At 42.5% G+C, this 26566-nt stretch overlaps 1 protein-coding gene across 6 annotated transcripts in view; it reads right to left on the bottom strand.

The window, feature by feature from the left end:
• Window positions 1–26566, bottom strand: part of LOC136774426 (uncharacterized) — a 219136-nt gene that overhangs the window by 63206 nt on the left and 129364 nt on the right. For 4 of the 6 annotated variants that reach the window (XM_066728708.1, XM_066728710.1, XM_066728712.1 and 1 more), the window contains exons 5-6: window positions 18869–18922; window positions 3975–4085 (exon numbers count right to left, since the gene is read on the bottom strand). In XM_066728708.1, coding sequence (XP_066584805.1) covers window positions 3975–4085; window positions 18869–18922 — 165 coding nt within the window. The remainder of the gene's footprint in view (window positions 1–3974; window positions 4086–18868; window positions 18923–26566) is intronic. The other 2 variants (XM_066728709.1, XM_066728711.1) reach the window with 2 other exon arrangements.

Genomic DNA, 26566 nt, shown 5'->3' with positions numbered 1-26566 from the left:
TATAATGTAAGATTAAAGTTTGTGCATTACAACTTTGCACTGGCTTGTAAATGGTTGGATAATTATTTCTGGTTAATTCTTATTGGACATTATTGGTCTGCGGATGGAGCAAGGTGGTGGGGGCTCCTTGGAGTTTGCAAACGGCGCTAACGGGTATTTGAAGTAATAGTCGAGTAGTATGGAGAGTTTCAAGTTCCGACTGGAGAGAAACAACTCATGATCCTGCATAGCGATCGGAGTATTGTGGGAAGGACGAAATGAAAAGTCCCGGGTAAGCTAAAACTTCCAAGAGCCCTGGGCTAATTTCCATTCCTTTGCTTGTATATGTGCGTATGTATAGGAGTGGAGAATTTTGATGCAAACGGCAGGCACTTTGCGCCAATAAGTTTTTCCCTGAATACCAACTTTTTCCCTGATTTAATTTTACTTCTCAAGTCGTATCCTTGCTATCCGCTCATTCTTGATTATTAGCTTACAAAGGCACCCCCCACCCCCTCCAACCTCTTCTTTACACTTTGTATTCTTACGTAACTTGTTGCACGATACACATCAATGCTGTTAAAACGAGAATACATTCCTCGATTCTATTTAAATCTGATTTCAATACAGAATATTAACCAGTGACTCAGTTCATCCACTTATTATAGTATAAATCGAGTTAAAAATATTCAATGTGTACCATTGAAAGCGTACCACACGTTTATATATATATATATATATATGTGTAGATTCACTTATCTCTGAAACTGTAAAAGATATAAATTTTTTGTTTAAGACCATTTGGAATCCCTTCTTTATTTGCATTCTGAGAAATCGTAAGCAAAAGATTGATATCTGTTATAGATTCGGAGATAAGTGATTCCTGTTACGTCGATGTGCTTTCAGTGATACACCCTGTATAATATATTGAAATTTTAATGTGATTCGAGATCGCGTTACAAAGTGAGTGATACGAGGCGTGTTTTGTCAGGCATACAGTGGAAACGTAAGTATATACATATTGCTGGATTGTGTGGAGCGAAGGAAGTTTCAGCTCTCATTGTGGAATGTGCTGCTGTAATATTTATATAGAAAGGGCTAAGATGAAATGCGGTGGTGTGAGCATAATGCGTCCCGTAGCGTTTCGTCCCGGTCGGCCGGCTTAGGCTCACCGCGTTGAATCCGTTAAAAGGCAGGTGGAATAACCCTTTGCGAAGGATCGGTCCCCCTTCGAAATGACTACATTTCGCAGGACTGATATTCATTACAAATAATGGCCTATTTTCTGAATAAGCTCTTTGGCCATGCAGCAATGCTTCTCTCTCTCTCTCTCTCTCTCTCTCTCTCTAGACCTGTTAAACTAAATTAATGAGAGTTTCCATTATATCCTTCAGCATGAATTAATCCTCCTACTTTGCGTCTCATATACGAGCTCCTCTGAGAATAATCGCATTAACCCTTAACTCCTCTTCTCAAGCATCTTTTCCTTCGATTAACTCAGTGCTCCTGCAAAGTCAGAGATTCCACAGAAATTCATTCCTATTTGTCGCAAAACGTTCGTCTCTAGCATTTCTCCCTTTTTGCTAGTTTTTCCATCGGTTTTTCCCCGAAACGTCTCGAAAACTTTCTCCAGCTTAATCCTCTGGATTGGACGGTGAAATAAAATCAAGCTGAAAATGTGGTAATTTTGGTCACACGAAGACCCCCTTCTGGCAAAGTTATATAGAATGCTGGAGAGGAAGCTGGAGGTCTGGAGTCTTAGGGGGGTTGATCGACGAAAGGGGGTTCTAAAGTTTTCCACCCTCGCGAGAGAGCTCGAGAGATATGGGCAAGTTTTGCGAGACCGATGATGCCACGCCTGACTCCAAGTAAGGATAATCCGATACGGCTTGCCGGGAATGTAATTTACTCGAGAAGGGCGAACGACCCGGCCATTCGCAGGGTCCCCACAGCTTTCCACACGACCAATCCAGTTTCACTCAAGTACACCTATAATATTTCATAAAACCTTACGGACCTCGCCACTCAAACCCATATTCCTTTCCTTTCGGAGTCTAAATACCGTCTTGCAGACGCGATTCGTCCATTCGCCTATTTACCTTCTCGAGTGGACTTATACACATGTCAAAAGTAGAATTTTCACTCGTCGCAAAAAAAAAAAAAAAAAAAAAAAAATCAGGGGACTGGAGGAATCCAAACGAAGCATACGTGGTTGGTTTACGACGCAACGAAACGTATGATAAATAATTTCAACGTTAACGTATCGGCCAGTGGTACCAGAGGACTGCGAGAACGCGTACAGTGTGTAAATCACCTGGGATTACGTCGCGCGAGCTGGGAGAGAGAGAGAGAATTCCCCTTTTTGCCCGAGCTCCTCGCTTGTTTTTGTCCTGATACTTTATATAGGCTTGCAAATGGTGGCTTGTTGTAACGATACTGAGTAGCTGGAGGAAGGAGGGCTGGAGGGCTGAAAGTGTAGGGTGGACGTCAGAAACAGAAGCATATTCCTATAACGTACATCATTTCCCTGTTTCGCCCTTCGACCCTCGTAACGTCCGCAATTTCGCATAGACTCCTTTCCCAAAAATGGATTAAAATCCAAGAAATATGGCGGATTTCGTCCGCAAAATGGATTCTTGACGATTTTTTAATATCACACTTGTACACCCTTCTTGTATATATATATCTCTCTCTATATGTGTATATTACACATAAAATAAATATATTTCATTTCTTATATTTGCATTTAACCACTACGTCAGGATCCAACGTGTATATATATACTCTCCAGTCGTGGGATTCTTTTAATTCGAGACGTAACCCGAAAGCTCAAAGCTCAACCGACGCACGAACGTTGGAGTGCATTAAACCTGAAGAATAATTAAATCGCCAAGCTCATCCGCTTAGGCAGCTATGTTACCGTGAAACGAGATGGGATTAAGTAAGAATAATTAATTTTCAGGGGAGAATATTTATATTACTACCGACCAACGCGATTCCTGCCATGTTTTTTTCTCTTCTCCTATCCAATTTTATACGCGTCGTTTCGCGGCTGAGTTATATCGCAACGTGCGCTAATATAAGCTATAATTCATGATGTTGACGCATATACATGCGCATCTCGATGTTTCGCGAGATAGCGTGCGCGTCTTTTCTGCTCTAAAAGTACCGTTTGTGCACTATTTAACCGCGACTCGCGAGGTCGTCTTCCTTGCTCTCCAATTGGAGCGAATCGATGCGCCACGCTTTACGATAATTATAGTCTAATAAAGTTACGATAATCATTTCATAATAATATGTGCAAACATCGTAATAAGATCATCGTCGTAAATTCAATTAAGAAAGTTTACCATTAGCTTGTATCTTTTGAAGAGGAAAAAAATGACGTGGTTACTTTTTCAGATAAAAATTAGAATTCCTCATGCTTCTTGTACTCGCTGTTTAAATTCTTTGGTATTTTATTATGTATATTATCCGTGTGATAAAGGAACTTTCAGGTGCTCCTAGACTCGAAGCTAATAATCCAGTGTGGTATCTCGAGATAATCTCGTGGATTCCAAAGCAACGAATAAATCAGTTTGGCGTTAGAAGGTAAGACCGGAAGTGACAGTTGGTAAATAATAGCTGGCAGGACGTATACTGACACGAGTTAGAAACACTCGAGTATCTCTCCCAAGTATCCGATAGTTTTCCCAGTGATAAAATAAATACCGTTTAAAGCCTCGCATTTTTCTCATGAATTTCTCTTGCTCTTTTCAAGGATAAAATTTGTATTTAAACTTGCTGTATAACTGGGTCATAATTTTTAATTAACCTTGCACGCGATGGTACATAATCTTTCATTATATAGCTGCTCTCGACTCCCATTTCTTCTGGATAAATCTTATCCTAATGCATATGGTATTTTATACCTAGCGTGTAATTATTTTTTAATGCAGCATTATTTATGAACTTGTGCTTTATATACATATATATATATATATATATACGCTCACCTTGTTGATCTGACGCTGCAATTTCGTGATTGTGGCACGATCCCTTTGAGCCGCGAGACGTTCCGCTTGCAGAGCTTGCTCCAGCTCCTGGATTCTCCCCTCCAAACTCTCCTGAAACCAGATGGAAAATATCCTTGATTAATATACTCTGGCAAAGTTTGTTTAATAATCAGAAATTTCCAATTTTTTGAATTTCAGTAGAATGCAAAGCTCGTCTCTCGTTTCTCTGGATATCCGTGTGTCTATATATGTGTACGTAGGATGTGTACTTGTGTATGAGAGTGCCGAGTCAGCGGAGCGCCGTATTTGCACCGGTGTCGTTACACCTGGTGCATAATCTTCGCGTTAGCACGGAAACCAAGATGGCAAACAGTCTGGGAGAGTGAGAGGTTGAGGAGAGCGTTGGAGAAAATCGCCCTACCCCCTAATGTGCAACTCTGTATCATCGCGGGAGCGCGCACAGCATATTTGTTCCGTTCCCTAAGAAAATGTTGTGGTAGAACCACGGATTTGCAGAGATACTATAATGCTATATACACAGTGCCATAACGCTTCAGAGTCGATTTGCTAGCGCGATTAATAGCGCAGCTGGCTACACACGAACATTAAGAAATATATATATATATATACGCTAGAGGGGGATGCAGTTCATTTTTAACGCTATCCTTATTACTCGACCTATCATTTATCCAGAAATCCTTCCGGACTTATATTTATAATCAGTAGAAAAGCTATACATTCGAGTCTTGCTGTTTCTTTTATGCTCTTCGTGATTGTATATAGTCGATAGAAATAATTTACTCGAAGGAAAACTGATAAACACTATGGTCTATTGACTAAAATAATTATGATTGTATATACAAGTGGAGGTAATAGTAATTTATAGCTCCCCTTAGGGGAGTTTCGTATAATTTAAGCGTTATATCGATTGTTGTTATTTTAGGAGCAGCCGTTTAACGATCGGTATTACTAGATCGAACGACGATTTGCAATTAAAGCGTCTGGAGAGTAGAATAGGTCGTAACTTTCGGCGGGATACTTGCCGTAATTCCTGTTGCTCGAGTTTTAAGCTGCCTCAACGGAAGCTTAAAGTTTCGGCTGAGATCACTGGCGGAGATTAGAGAGCCGCTCGCGAGACTCTTGTTTTTGGGAAAGTGGGCCCCAACCCCTTAAACCGACACACCCATCACAGTCCACTTCGATACAAGAGGCAATAACTGGTCGGAAACGACGAGGAGCTTCGAATTGGTGCAATTGTGACGATTAAACGACAAGGCTTTAATGGCTGACGATCGCGGCAATTCTAACAATACCAAAGTCGTTATCGATATCGAATTATTGGGCAATCCGATAAATTCTCTCCTAACGTTATTACGAAAATTGGAAAAATATTGTTTTCTCGTTACTCCGCGCCTTTTACTCGAGCTAAATTGCCGAAATGAGAATATAAATATTTGACCATAACGAAGAACACTGCGACGAGATTTTGTCATGTTTTATTTCGTATTAAAGAAAAAGCAATTTTGCTTCTTTAAAACATATTTCAATTAGCACTTTAATCGTAATTACGAGATTTGATTAATACGATACGAGTACCGTACAATTAATTTTTCGTTATCGATATCACATATCATTATACTATATTATATATATAGGTATAATCACAGTTAATTGCCGTCGCAGAGAAAAGGTTTCACAGTGTACTCGAAACAGTCATTTAATAAATGTCGCGAGAGAGCTTTTGAGTCGCATGCTCGATTTAACGCAGGCTCGACATGATTGGTTGGCACTACGTTCGATCGACGATCGCTCATTTGTCCCTGGAAAAGTCTCGTGTCGCAGCTACCGGCTCAAATGGACCTTGAATTCTGCTAAGGAGCAATAGGTCGACCGGTGACACTGACGAATAGAAAAGCGAATTTTCATTCGCAAACGCACATACGCCATCCTTCGGGAAAAGCCATAAGTTCGTTTTGATGTTTCGGGCATAATTGATTCGATAAAAATACACATTAATCAGAGTTTCATAGCAGGGTCGTTACTCCCCGTCAAACTCGAAGCTCTTTCAATAAAGCAAGACTCTATACCGTTCATCGAGAAGGTCGTAGAGTTGATTTGTGGTTTTTTTAAGAATGCTTTGTTACACTCTACTGCGGTATATACATACACATATACCACGCGTGTGAATACGTGCAATATACCTATAGGTCGGATCGTAAATTCATTAATCCGTCGGGCGAATCGGTGCAGTTTATGGTTAGCCGGGTTCTGCGTCGGTGTGGGTGTGGATAAGATAGGTTGGCGGATGTTGAGCCGTTTCCATTGAAATATTGAGTCATTGGGAGGGTCGAGGGCTGCGGAGTCGTAAGGAGGACCGGCTGATATACGGGTTTGCCACGGTATTTCTGATTATCAGCAATGCTTAGCGTGGCCGTTCGATCGGAATAGTAATGAGAATGGTGGGTCCGATTTGACCATAAGTATCTCGCTCGTGCCCTTCTCCGCGTGCCGTAGTACTTTGCCAGTTAGTTCTCTCCGTACAACCCCAAAATGCTCTTGCACGCATTGCGGGGGTGGATTCGTATGCGAGGGCACGTATTCGCGATTCACCCCTTCCGTGCACGCACCCCCAACCCTCTCATTTTTCCATTCTCATCCCAAGAGCGCCAGCAGAGGCACATCCTCCTGCGTATATCCATTGTTTGTCGTAACCCGCCCGAAACACGCGAGATCCAGCCATCATCCCGGTTTCCACACTTTTTCTCCCCCACCCCCTCTAATAGCCCCGCCCCCACCCCCGTGGATTAGCGCGAATTAATTCCTCGCTTACCGCTCCACTACTGTATATTTTTCATTAGAATTTTCCTCCCTTTTGTAACCCAAAACGCTTCAGCAAAACTAATGATTCCGGCCGACGGTATGATTACCTAGCAACTTTTATTATACGCGCTCTTCAATGCTCGTACATTTTAGGTGTACAGTTATTGTTATTATGCGTATATGTGTGTCTCGATGGTGTTTACCATTATATAATTCCCCCTTGTCCGGTAATTTTGTTGAAAAGCCACGTTTCTCTGGAATATTCGGCATTTCTGACAGAAATTGAAAACGCGAGTATATTTGAATAAAGTGCGGAGAATCCACGGGTTAAATTTTGTTGGGTTTGTCGCGTTTGGAGGATCAGTTTTTGGGCAGAATTGCGTTGTATGGACAAAGCATTGACGGGAATTTGTTCGGATAGCCATAGTTATTACATCGGAACGTCAATCGCAGCAGCACGCTTCTCTCCTCTCGCTGCTTTAACTCGCACAGCTTCGAGTTCTCCACTATTCTCCGACGTTTGATAGATCGATCGACGATACAAAATTTACCCGCGTCGCGCACAATGTCGACAGCCACTTCTCGCGAGATACCACAAACGGAGACTCGAACAGCTTTGACGCACCGAGCCTTTTGCACACAGGCACTGCATCTATATATATATATATCGAAGTATATATGAATAGATTGAAAATGACGAAATGCTCGCATAGAAACTCGATTCGCGTTACACGACAAGTTTTCCCTATACAGGGTTTTAACATACAGGGTTTTAACGTTCCGCGCAACCGATGCTTTGATGGGTTTTGTTGAAACGAACTGCAATAAGGAATATTGGTTAGTTTTATGCACGTGAATGTATCTCGGATAAAATTAAGCGACTGATTACCGAGGGTCTGGTCGAGATGAGTCTAAAGCTCTCTGACCCTCTGAAAAGTAACTTGCAATTTCCCGAAATCTCTGCATATAGAGTGGGCTCATCCTAGGCAGCTCCGTGACTAAGTAAATGACGTCCCGGAAGTCCCGCTTCTAATTCTATGGGTCTTCGAATGAATATATGCGTAAATGCAGCTGTGTGCGTAGGTAGAATAGGGTAACCCCATATAGTAATACGCCGGGCCACTGGACGATAGTGGCCCAAATAATTAATCCCAATCCACTCTAGCCTCTTATCGCAAAATGCCTTAAACGTTCAAACATATATATTCCATTCGAATATAACACTCAACGTCTTTTAATTTTCATTAGGAAGTTTCCCCATGAAATTTATAATTTTATCCTTTTCGTTCGAAGCACAGCGTATTACTTTTTATTTCCCCTGTAAACAGTTTTAGATATAGAGAGACTCGATCCCGTTTCTCGCCCGATGTATTGGAGAGAGTTTTACGTTACGGTTAATGATGCGCTTTTATAGTGTTTTCCGAGCGGATTTTGGTGGCATCGGCCGCGCGAGTGTCGTGCCCGATAACACGTAACTGCTAGTTTCCAGTATTATCGCTGTAATTCCGCTCGGGAAATTTCACGTAGCCTCGACGTCAAGCTGCGATCGCAGCTACCCTAGATACTATATACCAGAACCCGCTATGATTACGTCATAAAAAATTAGTTGACAGGGACCACCGGCGTTGGATAGCATCTCTGGCTGCTGTCACCGAGCAACGCGGAAGTGCCAACGCCAATCCTATATATATATATATAACGTGTCTTGTTTTCAATTTGACGCGGAGAGCCCAGGTAAACCCGTGGAAATGGCTCGATCCACCCTCCAGCTTTTCAAACTCAAATACAAAGAGAAGGGGGGATGAATGGCGTGGATTACTCGCTGATCGATGGATTCCAGTTTATAGCGAGAATTTATCCAAGCATCATTTCGTTCTGCTTCGAGCTCGATAAATGTAACGAGAATCCAATTATCCAGATATATACATACGCCGACTGAAATATTACCTGAAAAATCCATTTAGGTATTTTGTATTTTCAATTTGTACACGATAAGAGATCGATCGAAAGAAATTAGTCGATATAGCGCGACGAATTAACTCCCGTGGTGGATTAACGCGTTCTCTAATTAGCCATGGAAATCGCTCGTCGACCATGGGAATGCGTCCGATGTACCTCGGTGGATTTTGCCTCGTTAAGTGGCCACGTGTAGCAGAAGAGTTAGGTATTAATAAAGCCATTCTTTCGGACGATCGAGAAATTTCTTGTCCCACTGCCATCTTGGATTTATGCATTCGCCGAAGAGCCGCTCTGCTCGAGGATCGATTTAAATGGCGATTCCTCGGCAATTACCGCGATTATGGGTATAGAGCGGCGGTCCCTAACAAGTCGGAATGCCGATCTCGATATAGCGCACTGCGTACTGTACCGTACATGCTGGAGTTGTTAGCTCGCGCGAGCCGCGACGCGATTTATTATCACCGGTTGACACGTCGCTATAATTTACCGATATCTTCGTGGAATAATTCACGCTTGACAAAGAAATTCTAACTGGTATAAAGGAAAAGGGGGAGGGGGGTGAAATTGGACAATTTGCTGCAGGAAAATTCATAATTCACTTAGCGCTAATCCCGAGCTTCGTTCGAATTTTTCCCAGAGACTTATTCTTAATAAGAATTTAACGACACGACGCAATTCGGATCTTGCATGGAAATTTTAATGCCCCCCCCCCCCCCCCAGGCTAATTAGAAGGGCCACGCATGAGATGCCCATAAAAATATTTAATTAAAAGCAACGATAGCGAGAGCTTAATGCGAGAGTATTTTCCACGTAACAGGGCGAGACGCCGCCTAATATAATTCAAAGTAGGATGGAATTGGAGAAAAAGAGTGAATTCAGCTACGAATCCAAGCGTTTCGAGTAAATCGCTGCGATTTAAGGTAAGCACGGTAAACATTTGCTCGGTTATCGTTAGAGGTGCTCGCACGGTGAATTTATTGGCCGACGGGTCTGAATGCGAGAACAAGTGAGTCGGCTTGGTGAATATTAATCGCGAGCAGAAACGCTTGGCAATTACGAGCGTTACGGTGGAAAAGCATTCGGAATGCTCATTACTGCCATAAGATATTTCAATGAAAGCCTCCAATAAGTTTTCACCATCGTTAATGTAAACTCGAAAAACACGAATTACAATCTACCCTACCGATACTTGTTGCTGCATAAAACACTCATGCAACGTGTTTTCCACTTTTAAGAAAATAATCGGAGTATATACTCTTTTGTATTTATTTATTTGCACGATACTTTTATATATAGTTAAATTGTTATTCCTGTGTGTATATATGAAGCAGGTAAACGAATGTTTGGTGAAAGAGGGTCGTAGGGCACGTATTTGCAAGGGGGTGTATGGGGATGGGAGGGGGAGGGGTTAGTGGAGAACACCGCGAGATGCGAGCAGTTTCTTCCTAAAGAGCCTCGTATTTCTGACCCTCACCAACACGAAAGTGCATACTAGCGCGAATACTATATATTAGTCTGCGTGGTTGCCCCAGCCGCTCGTCCCAAATATACGATTTTTGTTCCTCCAACTAAAGTCCACACGGCCATTTGGACCGGTGCGTGCGCACTGGGTGCATGGCAGGCAAAACTTTCCTCATTAAGGATAGTATTCGCGTTTCGACACGCATTTTGGAGGATACCCCTTTCTGCCCACTCGCGTTACACCTGAAACGTGTTCTCCTCTTTACCCTCGTAATTTCAACATTTTACACCGCTCCACCCCCTGCCGAAACGTTCTATTTACACTTGTCGCTGCCGCCTTCCGAAACCGAAACGAAAACATTAACGTTTTCCCATTTAACTGTCTCGCCAATGGAAATGAGATTCAAGGGACGTGTTCCTTCGTGCAGAAATGTACGAGGTGATGTCTTTGATGTTGGGAGAGTGTTTTCGTGTCTCGGAGACGTTTCCGATGTTTTTGGCTCTCAAAGAGGAACAAGAAGAAGATGAAGAGGAGAAGAGGGGTGGGGGGAGAGGTTCGATGCGATTTTACGCGTTTGCGAATCGCAATGGATATAGCGTTTTTTAGCACGTACATTATTGGTGAAGGAGGGAAGAGCGGAGTGAGGAATTGGAGGGAGGAAGAGGACGGAGGAGAGGAAAAGCTGACGACAGAAGGGGTGCAAGCTCGTGGTAAGAGTTAAGCTTCTTGGATATCTCGAGGGTTTCCGCAAGCTGCGCCCTTGCCGGAGGAACGCGAAAAGGTCGAGGAAGAAGGAAAATGAGAAGGATATAAGAGGGAGTGGCTGGAATAATTCAGGAAATATGCATCAGTCGGCTTTGCATATCAGCCGCCCAGTCGGAAAATACCGAAAACGGCCCTTTTATCCCCACTTTATTCTCGCTATTCAAATTATGCCAATCGCGTCCTACAAGATAAAATGTCTGCGCGACATGAATTATTTAAATTCGACGATAGTCTAATTAGTCGATACGACTCTTCCGCTGTCTTATCTACGCTTTTCCCTTGGCATAGTCGAAAATTCATTTGATTAAATTCTGCCAATGGAAATAGTCCACTGAGACTCGTGCTCATTCTCATCTTTTCTCATATGCTACATTGTTTCTTCGAGAGTGATAAACTCAACAAATATCGCTCGTAATGTTGATTAACAGTAGGTGTTACGAAGATTTTATTGTAATCGTATATTTCGTAATAATTTTTTTAATACAGTCTTGCATAAATATTGTAAAGCAACGTTTATGTTGTAAACAAAACTTTTGTATTGAATCATGTTTAGAAAATTTATAGAGACACTGCATTGTATAATTAATACATAAGTATGATTATACTTTAATTAAATTTATTAATTGAATAAATAAATGAGAATGATTGCAATTATTTTATTTGACAGTATGGCAAACGAGTATCGAGTAGCTACAGTGATCAGTCGCTTCGTAGGAATTTAGACGAAAAGACATGAAGGGATTGGATCGGCTATGTGTGTGTGTGTTTGTGTGTCGAAGGGGAATTTTCAAGGTGAGTGAGGAAGACAAAGCATTCATCAGTGAGCAAACAAAACACATTGTTCATTCTATACTACTTTACTATAATTGCTATCTAACATTATCTTGAATGTTATTGAACCAACTGTGTTTTATCGATTTTAATAATAAAATTTATAAACCAATAAACATTTCCATAGTGATTAATTGTTCCTCCTCTGATGGCATCTCGGAGAACAAAATTATTATATTCAAATAATTTAGTTCCCCAGTGCATTGTACATACATTGTCTGCTTTGCTAAAATCCACTCCTCAACATCAAACCTTGTGTACCATTATGGTTTTAAGAGCAAGCAGGTCAAGGGTCAAGTTTTTTAGTGTGCAATTAGTTGGTTCCGGGTACAGCTGTTCGAGACTTAGAGTTTCATTTGGGCAGAGGTCAACTAGGGCTTATATATATACATATATATAGTTGTCCATCGTTACAGCAGTGGCAAGATTTAGCATATCAGTTGTTTTAAGCAGCCTTGTAAACGCGAGAAAGAGAGAAGTAGGAGAAAATAAGAGAAATAAGGAAGAGAATTTGTTAGGATCGAGGGCAATTTGGTTAGTGGCCATTAGCGAACGATCGTTCTTGGGGTATTGGTCTATCCAGCATAAATCTCCATCCGCTTAAAAGCTTTCGCGAAGCGTGTGCAAAGCCGGAAGTCGAGGAATATATTTGTCAGCACGATATCGCTTTGTTGCTTGGCGTACGCACCCAGCAGCCTCGTTTGTCAGGAATCTATTTATCCCTCAGGATTCTTCCCCTTTCTCTCCCAGAGGAGACCTGCAAAAACGAATCCTGCCTCTTTGCGTGAATCATCCTCCACTGTGGCATGTCCCATCAATTCTTAAAAATCCTTTTAGCATTCTACACTCGTTTCGCATCGCACGTTAAATCCCAACGACGATCATTTACCTCTTTAAACAACATTTTCCATCCATTCAATTATCGACTCGTTTTCCTTATCCAACCATTATTTCACTCGAGTCTCGTTTTATCGTTCGTCGAGTTCCTCGCTTGTCAGGAATCAATCCCGAAGGAATTCCTCTCCCTCCGAAGGTCCTCAAATATGGAGAGCCAAAGTCTGGGCATTCGTACATATGTCATATAAATCATCGGGGCGTTGTCGCGGATATCATCAGTCAGCAGAATAGCCATGATTTTCTGGCAGGAACCTCTTGCATATGGATGAGTTTAGAGAGTCTTGAATCGTGACGCTGCAACTTGGTATTTGCATGCACAATGCGAAGCTCGAGTTTAGCCATTTTATCACACTCGTATTCATTTTCCTTCTCGCTTCATCGGCACTTCCGGCCAAGAGAGAGAGAGAGAGAGAGAGAGAGAGAGAGAGAGAGAGAGAGAGAGAGAGAGAGAGAGAGAGAGAGAGAGAGAGAGAGAGAGAGAGAGAGACGAGTTTTACGGTTTATAAGCGGATTAGCGGTAACTTTATTAACTTGCCAATTTAGGCACGCGAACTAACGAAGCGACGAGACTCGTCGGAACATTGAACCAACAGCCGCGCGATGAAGTAATAACCCTGAAGAATTGAAAGGTAAAAATTTATAAAGATAACAACGCGTGCCGATAAAGGTTACCGCATCCCATAGATAAGTGTCTGTAAGTTACGGTACTTTCGCCTATAAATTCCTTTCTATTGCCACTACCACCTACGGCGCGTGATAATAAAATGCGATATTAAAAGCCATCCGATCTCCAAGATGGTACTTTTATACGGTCGTAATACGCAATACGAGCCGTGACAGAAAAACCTAGCAGAAAATCGAGAGTGATCCCTGGATGAAAAATGTCCGAAATAGCCACGGGGCATTCTCCGTTATTCTTACCCTGAAGAATCTACCCCACTGGTCCCCTACATTATTTATTGCTTTCTGACCACACGAGTTCTTTTAATATAAACTCCATATATATACTACATCAAAACGTTCAAATACAATCAGACAGATTTAATAATTTCTCAACGCACTGCGACGGAGAAGAAAGTTTTCTTTCCCAAGGAAAAACATGTTTACCGAAAACAGAAGTACCTTAAGAAAGTCGCGACGTAGTCAGCGGCATAAATTTTCATTGTGTTCGGACCGGTGTTTAATATTTGTGAGAGTGAGTAGGTAAAAAGTAGGAGATCGTCCGGATACGGTGAATACTCGTCTCTGCGGCATCTTTACGGTTATGGATGATTTACATGGCAATAAACTAGCGCCTTGGTGGGTTCCGAAAAAACGTTTTTGATTTATCCGAGCACTTTCGCCAAGGTTACTGGACTTTTGCCAGGCCGGAAGGTCCATCTAGCCGGAAATCACAGCTATAATTCAGGACTGCCGCACGCGCCAGTTGGTGCATCGGACCGTCAGAGGACCGCTCGCAGGACACCTCCTCCACGCAATATTTGCATAAGAGGCAACCCCCTTCGTTCTCGGACAGAATCAACCCCCGTCTTCGAGGGACTAACCATGGACGATTCGGAAGTCAAATCTCACAGGATTGTCTATCAACAATGTCGAGGAACTTTTTAAATACTCCAAGAGAGCAAAATCAATTTGGTCGAATGTTCGCAATGTCTCTTCGATGTGGATTATTATTTGCGAACAAAGTGTATATATATATAACGGTGGTCGAAGACCAACTTGGCTTTTCGCTGGCTCACCGTGCTTCCAGGGTATAAGATATACGTTAAGGTTAGCGAAGCGTGAGTCCGTGGAAAGGCGCAAATATTTGCTTCTCAATCGACGTAATAGGCTAGAGGAAGTTGCCATGGGAAGTCCTGATTATCGTTTCCACGTATTATTTATGCATCGACGAGCTACATCGACCCACGCAGCAGAAATTCGTAAGATTCTTCCCCCGCTGCCCCGCTCTCACAATTCCATCCCCTCGTCCCTTATTCCTTCAGGTTCGTAAAGAACTTGCCAGAGTGTTTCCAAAGCGTTCCCGAGGGAATCGATTCTTTCGCGAGAGGAAACCTTGATACTCCGAGGGGTAGCAAGGGGGATGAAAAAGCCCAAGCGGAAAATGCTCGATTCCTTTGTAGGGAAAAAGGCAGAATATTGTCACCACGAAAACCCTAGGATTAGCCCTTTAATATTACTCTGCTCAAAGTTTCCACGAAAATTTCCTAATAACCATCCTCTTGAAACAATTTTGGTCCTCGTGATTTCTAATCCTGCAGAATAAGACGCGTGTTCAAAATGCTTGATTATCTTGGCTGCTTTAATCAAGTTTAAGGGTGCATTATTTCTTTATTTATAATTCCCTATTTTATTTTATCATATATTATTATAATAAGCGAAATATGATTTATGCTTTTGGTTAATAAAGCGAGCGAATTTGTAATTCTCCAGGGTGAGTTAAATATACGCGTGAAAATAGTAATCTGTGAGACGACGGGGAGTAGGTATTATGAATGGCAAAAGCGGATCGACGAAAGATACGCATCCTTTTATAAAGAAGCTTGCAGGAAAGTTGGCGAAGCATTCTCGGGGGAATTGATTTCTTTGCAGGATGCGACTGAATAGGGAGCGGAGGTGGAACTAAAGATTAGGAGGTAGTTCTCTGTTCCCCGATATGCCACGAGACGGAGACATTTTAATTTACGCGTCCCCTCGAATTCCATTTCCACGTGGCAGCCCTTCTTCACCTTCAGTCGCATTCATATTGTCATATCGTAAGATCGTTATAATCAAAAGATGCTCACCCTTCCCCTTTTGCTTCCACCTCAGACTCCATAACAATGCTGAATGTGCCAACTGTAGATTCGTTACTTTCTATTCTTTCCTACAAAACTCAGGTATAGTTGCTAATTTAACGCTACAGATAATTATAATTAATAATTTTACACTCCCAATGACTGGGTACTTTTATATTTAAAAGGATGTAAGTGTATCGCTAAAAAGAAAATTCATACAATGTCTGATTTCGATGTATCAATTTTGGTACAGGTAAGTCCAGCAATTCGATAAGTAAAATCCATTATCTCCGCACACATTATTCGTTTCGTATCCAGCAGGAAATATCCGTAAGCTCGCAAGCTCTGAACAAAAACCAGTTGAACCCGACCGCTCCATTAGCTAAATCAATATTTACTTATTCCATGGCTATTATTAAGACTCTCCTATATATAAAGTACAAGTGCCATCTGAAATTCCGCCAAACCGCTCGGTTGCTAATCAAAATTATTAAGTTTATTTTTTACCTGCATCCCTCCTCCTCCTCCCCCAGGCCAACTTTTTCATTCCCCCAACAATTTCATACAATTTATGGTCAAACGATTATTTTCACCTCTCAAGCGAGTCATTGCTCTGCCAACTTTTTTCACTCGGAGCTCCTTTATTACAATTTCTCATTGTTTGGTGAAAACTTTTCAGCTATTCTTCACAGACTGTAGTCGGGAGTTCTGCTTTGGAAGGTGAAATTTTCGATAATTCGACCGACAAATTCTTATCCAGGAAGAAAGAAAAAGAGAGAGAGAGAGGGAGAGAGAGGGGAAAGAAGAAGGCAGCTTTACTTATCTTAATGGAGTGTCGTCGTCCTCTCGCTCGTCGGAGCTTTAATAGATTTCAATTCAGTTACGGTCTTTCGGATTTCAATAACAGCTTTTGACATTATTTATTCATACAGCGTAGCTCGAACGCAGACCCGACTAAGAGCAAATCCATAATACTCGACGAAAGGATAAATCCAAAAAGCATAATTTTCCAAGTGTGATCGATGGATGGTACTGAGCTAGAAGAGCGATCACAATTGCAAACGAAGTATCCGAAATGGAATGGAAGGAAATATATATATATATATATATATATATATATATATAGTGAGATAATAGGTAGGAGCGTAATTGAAATGGAGGAGGAAGATACAGGCCTTGTGCTCGCCAGTCATTAATCGATGGAATTTCTTATTCGTGTTTCGAGCTTACCGATCCGAAGCTTGGCACCTGTATGGGTTTCAGCTTTGTGCTCGACGACAGCCTCTTCATTTCTATTAGCTACCTTCCCCTTGAGCCTGCTTCACCCCTCCCTTTCACCCCTTTCAGCCCTCTTCGCTCCGTCGCCAATTCCATTCCTGGCAGGCAGGGAAGCCCACGAGGAAGCTCCAATCCTCCGCGTTGCCCCACCGTCCCGTCAGCCATCCCTCATTCTTCCTCCTGTAAGCTCTGAAAGCCACGGGAGAGAAAGCTTCAGCCCACCCCCTTAAAGCAGCACCCTCAGGAACCTCCAGCGAGGCGAGAGTAACTTTCAGCAGTACAGGAAGTGCTTCCTTGATGTACTGCGACCTCCAAGTTTATCCTTGGCACCTGCCGCTCCCAAAACTTGTTTTTCCAACTCTCTTATTCTTCGCAAACTTATATCTCTTGCCACACGCTTCCAACCCCACCGTCACCCCCTCGATATTCCGCTAAAACAGCATTATAATCTTTATCGAGTCAATATTGGAGTAAACATGAAATTTTATCTAGTTTGCGCGTCGACGCACGGTGCGCGATGAGAAAAGTGAGGACAGCGAGTAGCTTGGAAATGCAAACTGTGAGATTTCACGGGGGTTCCTGGCGGAGCGTGGGAAATCGTCGATAAACGAAGGAGATCCTTGAGAAAATGCTCGGCATTCGGAATAAGATGGCAGACTGCTGGCCGCGCGCCTCTATATACCCTGGCTCGATCGGTCGAGGGAAACGGCATTTCAGGGAATAAGAAATGAGTCTGAGCTCTGCTGCGACCGAGGATACCTACCTCTTGTTGATTCGTCCCTTTAAACTCCCGTGTATTTTCCACTGCAGTCGTGTGTACCTTCACGGTAACCTGTGTACTCGATAAACACAATTTTTTCCCCATTTTTCGACTACCATGACAAAAGCGTGCTCCGTCAAAGGGAACTCCTCCTACATGAAAGTTTTAACGATAATCGTTTTAAAGGATATCGCGGTGTACCAAAAATTGCTACGGTGCATTTGGATCCAAGTACTTTGTGCCATTTGCTTGGAGATTTAAAAGTATATTGGCTGTGTTGGCATTGCAAAGTTATAGCCGAGCAAAATTGATAGACATGCAATTTCGAGCGCCTGAACTACGCGTCGTTAATTTTTGCACTCCTGGGACGCAGCGCCGTTTGTTTTCATTTCACGCATTCGCTTGTTGGACGTCGATGCTCGGTAACCGCATTCGCGTTGCTCTCTTGTGACTTTCTCACTCGTCCAAACTCTCCGACACTGTTTTCTTTTTAGTTTCACTTTGGTCGATTGGTTTATTTTCTATGGAATAACAGTTTGACTTTACAAGAAACAACGTCTATTTCCACTTTGACAATTAACAGTTTCTTGGATTGTTTTTTTTTTGTTTATAAAATATCGTTTAATTCTTGTCGAAAAATTCTTCTCCCTCGGCTGTAAACTTCTCGCAGAGCCAGCATAGCAATGCCATTTAAATAAAGGGTTAGAAATATGGCACATGAAATATTTAGAATATTTTATCGCAAGGATATGGCAAATGCGGTTGGATTCCAGCTTTATTCTTACACTCTGAGTGAGCTTAGTCAGGATTTAAGGGATTTATGCTTTTGCGTCACAACATTTGAAAACCTCTTTTCGCGCCCCCCTCTCGGAAAAACCTTTAAAAGCTGCTTCCCATTGATAACCTTAAGCGCGAGGATTGACGAAAATTCAGGAATCTTTTTACAATATATATACCCATGCAAAAAAGGTGTGCCTTGGAAAATGTCTAATACAAAATAAAGGATTTGCATATCGAATAAATCCTCCAACGGATAAAAATTGTTTCAGGAAAACTTTTCGCCCTAAACGTATAGTATAATATTGTTTCATCTTATCTCCCTACCCCCGACCACGGGATTTTCCGCCACCCTCATTCTCGATTTGAGTTATGCAGATTTTCCAGGATCTCTTCTGGACTCCTCGTCGAAAATTGAAACTTTATCCTCTTTTTTTATCCTCCGACAAGGATCTTTCCTCAGAATTCCTGCACGCACCGACGAATACCATCCTGGATGGCCTTGTTTCGCGCTCTTTCAGGATAAAACAAAAACAAATTTGGCAGAGAAAAATGAAGTGAGACTTACGGATGAGCGACGTGTGATGGAAGATGAAAAACTGCCGCTTTTCTTCCTACGTACCTGTAACCAAAAAATTCAATCCAATTCAGGAGTAATCTGGCACATGTACGCAAAAGTAATTCACTGCTGAATCTTGTCGCTCAATCTTTTCGATTCTCGAATTGATTTAATATTTCGCAGAACGCTTCGATCGATCGAGCTTTAATCCAACTCGAGCGAGCATGGAAAACTTGGATACGTTGGAAAGCTGGTGGAGCTTCTCTTGCATGGAGTTTCCCATGGAAATCAAGAGCTTGGGATTAAGACGGTGGAGAACGAACACGTTGATGGGATCCATTTTGCAGGGGCGAAAATCAATAGGCGGTTCACCGATACAGTCCCTCGCGATTAGGCTAGCTCCTTGTTAAGGGCCCGATTCATCATTTGGCGCGGAGACCCGAAGGGTGATTAGACCAAAGACGCAAGGAAAGCCCGATGAGGTCACCTAACTTCGGAGTGCTTGGAAACCCTTTTAAGCCTTCGAGACGCGAACGTCGTAATACGTTTTTTTTCTCTTCAAAGCACACCATGATTTACCTTTCCCACAACCCTGTCCCTTTCTTCCCAATTTCCAGATGTAATTAAGCGTAGAATATTAAAATTGGCGAATGAGTTATATGAAATATTGAACATGTTGCTATATATATATGGCAATTTACATAAAAGTGTCTATGACGAAGGGATTTTAGGTAGGGTGAAACACAAGACTAGTTTACTCAGCACTGCAATATAATACTTGTTAAGGAGTCAATTTGTTATTAGGCGTGGAGTGTTTAAGGGCGATTAGTAGGAAGACTGTATAAGAAAGGGTCAATGAGGTCTACATTGGATGGATGGGTACCTTTTTCACAGGGGTCTTGCAAGAAAGTTGCCATGTTTTTGTCGAAGGGTATAAAGACACGAGACACGAGCCCTTCGGTTAGTTTCAGTGAACTTATCTCGAGTCTCCATTAAAGCCTGCACTATATCGGGTCCGCGTGTACCGGGGTCATGCTCTATCTCGCAACGTGGCTTCTCCTTCCCAGCTGCTCTCCAAAATTAAAGGGCACCCCTCCCCATGCTTGCATCAAGCTTCCTTTTGCTTTTTACGATCCACCCTTCCTTGATTACCCGACAAATATTTCTGCTGACAAAGCTCCACTCCAAGAATTATCATACGAAGGGAGACCATTTTCTTATACGTTTCCTTTTTTCTCTCATTGTCGAACCAACATAAATACTAACAGCGAAAGCTATTAAGGTCTTTAAGAGAGATTTTCTCAGGCTAAATACATTTTAAATTGTCAAAAGTAAATACGTATATCGTGAATTACGTATTTGTGTGTGGAGAACGTAAAATAGAATTAGGAGTTTCAACATTTATAGTGTACGTTGTGACGGTATCAAAGCAGAATAGGAGGTACGTACAGGTGCCTTATTATACGAGCTTCAGCACGGAGGGTCTCATTGTTCAGGGAGCCCAGATGTTGAATGTAAATGCGCGCATCCGCGTGAAATACGAGGCTGCTCGTAATACGTCTAGACTGCTCGCGCGCCTCCGACTAAGATCTTCTTCGTTAAAGCAATATACAGAATCGGCTTGACAAGCGTTGAGAAGAAGATACGAAACGATTGCCTACAGTCCCAACCGTCTCCTTGCACACCATACTTTCGAGCTATCTTCGATCCTGTATATTATTCAAAGGTAAGATTTTCCCTCACTGATTTCAACCTTTTTTCAATGGGACCGTCCATGAATTTCACTCCAACTCCCTTTTGGCTTGAATTTCTTCCCGATCGCTTCAACGTTTCTAACAATACTTCATGTTGGACAGGGAAGTTGGCGAGAGTTGGAAATAAACTAACCATCGTCTTTCATCAACAGCACTTGGATTGTTGCGATTCTGCCTGCCTATATAGGTCTGGCTCGACCACGTTGAAACGTCAATCGACTTAACGACCAAGCCTCTATACAAATCCATTGTTAATTTTTTAGGGATGATCATAGCGATCTATCTTGAAGAACGAATCACCTCGTTATTGTGCAATCAACGGTCTTCTTGGAAAAGAGTGTAGATTTGAATTATTTGCACTGCTAATCCAAAAGATTTATTGCAAACTTAATAACCTGTTGTTGTTTTCTACACATTATATAGTATGTATTATTTCTACTTTAAATTTGTGTGATTATAACACAGATTATTGTTCGAAATTTATTTCCTTAATTGAGCACACTTTCCAATGTCTTATTCTTACAGAAATTTCTATTGGAAACAACATGTATAGTAAAGTGTTGAAAATGACTATGAGCGTTGACGTTGAAATAAAACTTTGGATTTGCAGTGTGCAAGGGTTGATTGGCGATCGATAAGAGGATATCCGGCAGCGAGCAAATAACTCTAAATGGACGTAATGGACGGTCGGTTTCTTTTCCATGCTTCGGAAGGTTTCTCGGTGTTTCGAAGGAAGATTATGATTCACCGATTCGTGTAATGAGCGGTTCCCGTGGGATTTCACGGTGAACGTTAGCAAGGGGTACAAAGGAGGCGATCTTCGTCATCCTCGGTTGATCACCGTGGGAGGATATTGTCGCGATTCAGCCGAACCCAACCGAATAGAACCGAATAGTGTCGAGGCAAGACCATGCGAAGGGAAGCAATTTGCATTTCGTTGCTGACTTTGCTTTTCTTGCCCGGCTATACATACCCTTATCTACTGGAAAGCGAGAAAACCAGACTGCGATGGAAAGGCGAATTCTTCTAGAAAATTCCACAAATTCTTTTTGCGTCCCTTTAAACTCAAAGTTTTCTTCTCTCCTCTTATATCGTTACAACAAAGACCTCTCGTCCAACTATGGTATTATTCTCTCCACTGCTATTCGTCATTAGACCAAGTCGACTTTCGAATACCGTAATACGACAATTTGGGAAAAACGCTCGACTCTCCGATTTCACTGATGTCGAGACTGAGACGCGGATCTTCTCTGTATTTTATGCTCGATGCTTTAAGCTGACTCGACGATTTCTTCCTCTGTCGCTCGCTCACCTCTTCTCTTCTCGGCAACTGCATACCGAAAATCTACTGCAGCCATTCTTTTTACGGGGCCCTTCACCCAGAATAGATCCCGTAAAACAGTTATCTATATGCTTGGCGATGCTCGTGACAGATGTTGACTTTAACATTGGAACAGAGTTGTAGCTTGGCAATTAGGGCGATTAGCCATTAGCGAGCTCGAGTGTAAGGCTGGGGATTGAAAAGAGACGAAAGAGATCGAGTCAGGGGATTGCCGATCTCGCTTGTGCTAGGCCTATGTGAACATTCATACACTTGTATATATATATATTGGAATTTCGTTAGGCAGAGGGACGTCATAACCACATTAGTCGGTCCATCCTACTCCGTCAGAGATCGTTTTGCTCTAGCCCCAACACTCTTCTTCCTTTGACAAGATTTGCAGGGATGCAATAATTTCATATCGTCCAAAGTGGAGGGTGATCCATCAAGCTTGTCTGCCTCACTGCCTTCTTACTCGCCTTCCTTGTCAGCCACGGCCAAATATTTCCATAAAACCTCCTAGTAACGATGTCTCGTTACCGCCTGAAAGCCTTCGTCACGCTGGATCTTCGCATCATTCTTCCGGGAAGCTCTTAAATAATTTACGACGCCCCGTAAAAAATATGTAGCCATTACTCCTGCGCTATACTTGATAAATATTTCTCGTAAAGCTTGTTTTTATAGAGCGTTGCTGCATTCACCCACTGCCGTTAAATAATTCGATCCACGACTTATAATTGGCGCGATGGATTTTCTTACGTTTCGCTGGAGAATCATCATCGTATATATATATATATATATACATGCTGCCACGCGTATTCAAGATCATTTGCCTGTGATCGCGCGAAATGGGATCGAGGGTTGTTCGTGTTAAGCCGGAGGAGAAATATTTTCACAAGGTCATCGGGGTTTGATCGATGGGGACGGACAGCAGGAAAATAAAAATTCGACTGACATTTCAACAACGTGTTAAAGTTCATAGTGGTTACCGCAGTTGACTCGGTCGCGGTGGGTCCTCGTCCTCCCGGCTCGACCCTGCGTTGGTGCATTTTTTGAAAGTGGGATCACAAGAGCGTGACGCGAGTAGGGCGGGGAAATTATTGTCGGAACTCGTCAGTGGCGAATTCTCTGACGGTCAGCCTTTGTCAAACTGTCAGCCGGCTGACAGACTTCCACGAGAGGGGATGCAAGTCATAAAAAGAAAACGAGCCGATTGGATGAACGATAGCATGAATTCTGACTCCACACACTGTAGTAGAAAATCAATTTGGCGAGTGAAACTCCTATTCATCGCAATCCTTAAATATTATCCATCATTCGATGTCCCATTGATTCGTTTTATCCAGCGTCAAGATTTTATATACGAGTCTTTATCATTAAATCTGACCTAAATTGTACTCTGTATAAATTAGAAGAAAAAAAAAAACAGAATTTTTAATATACATTTAACTGCTCGTGGATACAGTGTCGTAAGAAAGGAATCGTCGACGGATGAAATATGGGAAAGAAGTAAAATCTTGGCTATTAAGGGCGATCCCTGAGATTTTCTGGTGGAGGGCCCGCGACTTCCGGTCGACAAGCAATGGGGTAGCGCGAATGACAATGGCGTCGTAGCAACAATGGCGTCCTGACGTAATGCCTTGATCCCTACAAAGGGTGTTCCGAGACTAGCAGCGCTTTCCCTCCCAATTAAACGGCCCTCAGTTGGCAAGCCTCGCTCCAGAATCTTCCGAGTAACGACTGTTCGTAGGGCCTGTCGACCGAAAAATACGAAATATAAAGGAGAAAACAGGAAGCGGCAGAAGAGTTCCCTTATCGAAGCAGTGATTAAAAGTTATGGCTATAATGAGTAATGGAGCTATTAGAGTGTTTTAATGTTTGGGTAAACGAAGGAAGGAAAGGAGGGAAATTATGAATGGGGTGTACAAGAGGAGCATCCCCATTTGATGGGTTAGCATTTGTTGGCAAACTTAGACATAAGGCAGCGAGGAAGAGAACGGAGCTGAAGGAAGAATGGCATGGATCAGAGGAGAGCCAAAACAGGGAATCCCCGCGTTCTTCTTTTCGCTTTATCTCCCGACAACGACAGATGGCCGAACAAGCGTGCCTCGTGAGTGATTCCGAAGGGAGCAACGCAACATGCTGGATACCTGTTTCTCTCATCTGTCCTCTATCCACCGCCGCCGCCGCCATCGCCTTTTCCCTCAGGACCACGCGCAAATAAGTACAACCAACCATTCCACAATACCGGCGAATTATTAATACCGCTGCACAAACCGCAATCCGTCACCTATCACGAATGCCATTCAACATTTTTCCATGAAAATCTTTTATCTGGAAGGAACTCTTATATTTTTCTCTCAGAGTCTATACGGAGAAACGCAACATTTGCATCATCCGCATGTTGAAATACCTGTAAATAATACCTTCTATCGGTTTCTTGCAAATTAAAGCCGTATAAAGTTGTTGCGACTGCAGGGCAAAAGCGAACAAGATTTCGTCGCGAGTTAATAAAATGGCTCTTTTCAAAGTCGACGCGTGTTCATTGCGAGCTTTTCATTTCCGACTTGCCAGATCTCGTTTGAATTTCAGTTCGTGATACCACTGCGGAAGTGGCGTTCCTTTGAGACCATAATATCCGCTGACGGAGCTTTAAAAGCTTCCAATTCTACACTTTCGGCTCTTTCGCGTGGAACTATTGATTGGAACGCGCGGCTATTTTTCCTATGGGATGATGATTCCGAGTCTCGATAATATTTGCTCTGTTTACTTGATCGCTAGTTGTGAGCAAATATTGAAAATGCCGGGATCTCTTTAAAAAAAGAACCCACGAAAATCATGAAACAGTTGGTATTAAAAACCTTTTACGAGGGCTTTATCCCCCTCAGACGTTTTCACTAATTGAAAAACCTTATTGCTTTCCCGAAAGGCTTTATATTATTTTAAAACGTACTTTGGAAAGTGGCTTAAGTGGCAATAATATTTTAAATATCGTAAATACTTGAAATGGCTAGCTTGCGAGTAGAAAATTAAATGGATTTCGAAAGGAGAGAAATTCGGTCCAAGTAGGGTCATTTGGAATTTCTATGGGGTGGATGGTCTGGAAGTAGAAGAAGAAGAAGTATTCGTTTCTGACCAGGCTAAAAGAGAGTAGAATGATAAAGGTGGGGATGGGGGGGGGGGGTGATTGTTGAACATGACTGAATAAGTGAATGTCCCCGTGGATCGACAGGAGTTTGTATTTGTTCCTGTCAATCAAAACAATCCAGTGTGGGACACGGAAGCACGGGGGTTGCTAGTCCCACCAGGGTGCACGTGACGTTTTGCCCAATATCCGCCAGCCGTCTGAGCCACGCTCACTCTAATCTACTTCAAAGCGAGTCCCCCCTCTGTACCACGACCTATTCTCTTCCCAACTAGCACCTCCATTTGCTTTTTCTCCCAATGAGTACACGTGCAAAAATTTCCACTCTCCCTTCTCATCAGTCTAATCGCAATCGATTGTACCTCCCTCCTTTCTCCCCCACCCACCCTCTTTATCTCGCGACAAACGTAAAAATACAACTACGAGATACGATCTCCAAAATAAACACAGTAGGTACAGAAACAAACTTGGCCGAGCCTCACTTTGCACGAACCGTTTATAAATTCACTACTGTGTTTATTTTGAGCCATATGCATAAAACGACTCGAGCAGATCGTCAACGGCTCGCATCTACTTCCGACTGAAATTTGATCAGCGTGACCTCAACTTGCTGGTAAGCGTGACGTCGTAACTGCATTATGATTTAACGAGTTCGAATTTCAATCTGAACATACATAGACCTTCGCGTATCGTGCAAAATTTCGCATTATTTTGATAAGAATGATACGTGCGACTCTCGCTAGACTCCAACACGATTTACTACGAGCAGCTACGAAATACTTGCCAGTCGCTTCTGGATCTTTAAAATTAGATCTGTCATCGATCACACTCGTGCAGCAGTATCAATCGATCGAATTGGTTCTTGAATTTGTTCGATGCAGATCGTTTGCTTCGAATTAGGATGTTTTGTGGGATGGTTATCTTTGGCCTTGACGAGAGAGGATTGAGAGGGTGGACGGAGGAAGTGGACGATCGAATTGGCAAATTGCATGGTGGAGAAATAACTAGAGAGAGAAACGTCTTTAATCTCCGTGCTCTCTCGGCATCGCACTGATTTGCAAGCCGAGGATCGCGTCGATAAACGGCGTGAATATTCGTTTGTTATTGCAAGCGAGCTCCTCGCTCAGAAATCTGTTACACCGCATTAACTTTAAATACTGCCACCCCCCCCCCCTCTTTCTGACTCCCTCTCTGTACCACTGCACTCTCGAGCGTGCTCCACCACCACAACGAACCAAATTCCATTGTCGGCGAGCATTTTCATTCAAACTGTCGATCGTAAATGCTGCTCCGAGCAAAGTGATCCTTCGACGATCGTGCACTCAATCTCACCTCAATGAATTTCATTACACGATACTCGCTAAAAATCTCTTACAGCATAGTTTTATCCCTCTGTATCGTCCTTCCTTGTGTTACTTTGATCGTCGAACAATTAAAACGTCCTGTTGCATTCACCCACGTCTCTCGTGTTTCGCATCAACGTGAAA

Source organism: Prorops nasuta, unplaced genomic scaffold (assembly GCF_024137725.1).
Source record: "Prorops nasuta isolate Cenicafe-Biocafe unplaced genomic scaffold, Cenicafe_Pnas_1.2 PNAS00006, whole genome shotgun sequence".
NCBI classification, from domain to species: domain Eukaryota; kingdom Metazoa; phylum Arthropoda; class Insecta; order Hymenoptera; family Bethylidae; genus Prorops; species Prorops nasuta.
This window is presented reverse-complemented; position numbering and strand designations above follow the sequence as displayed.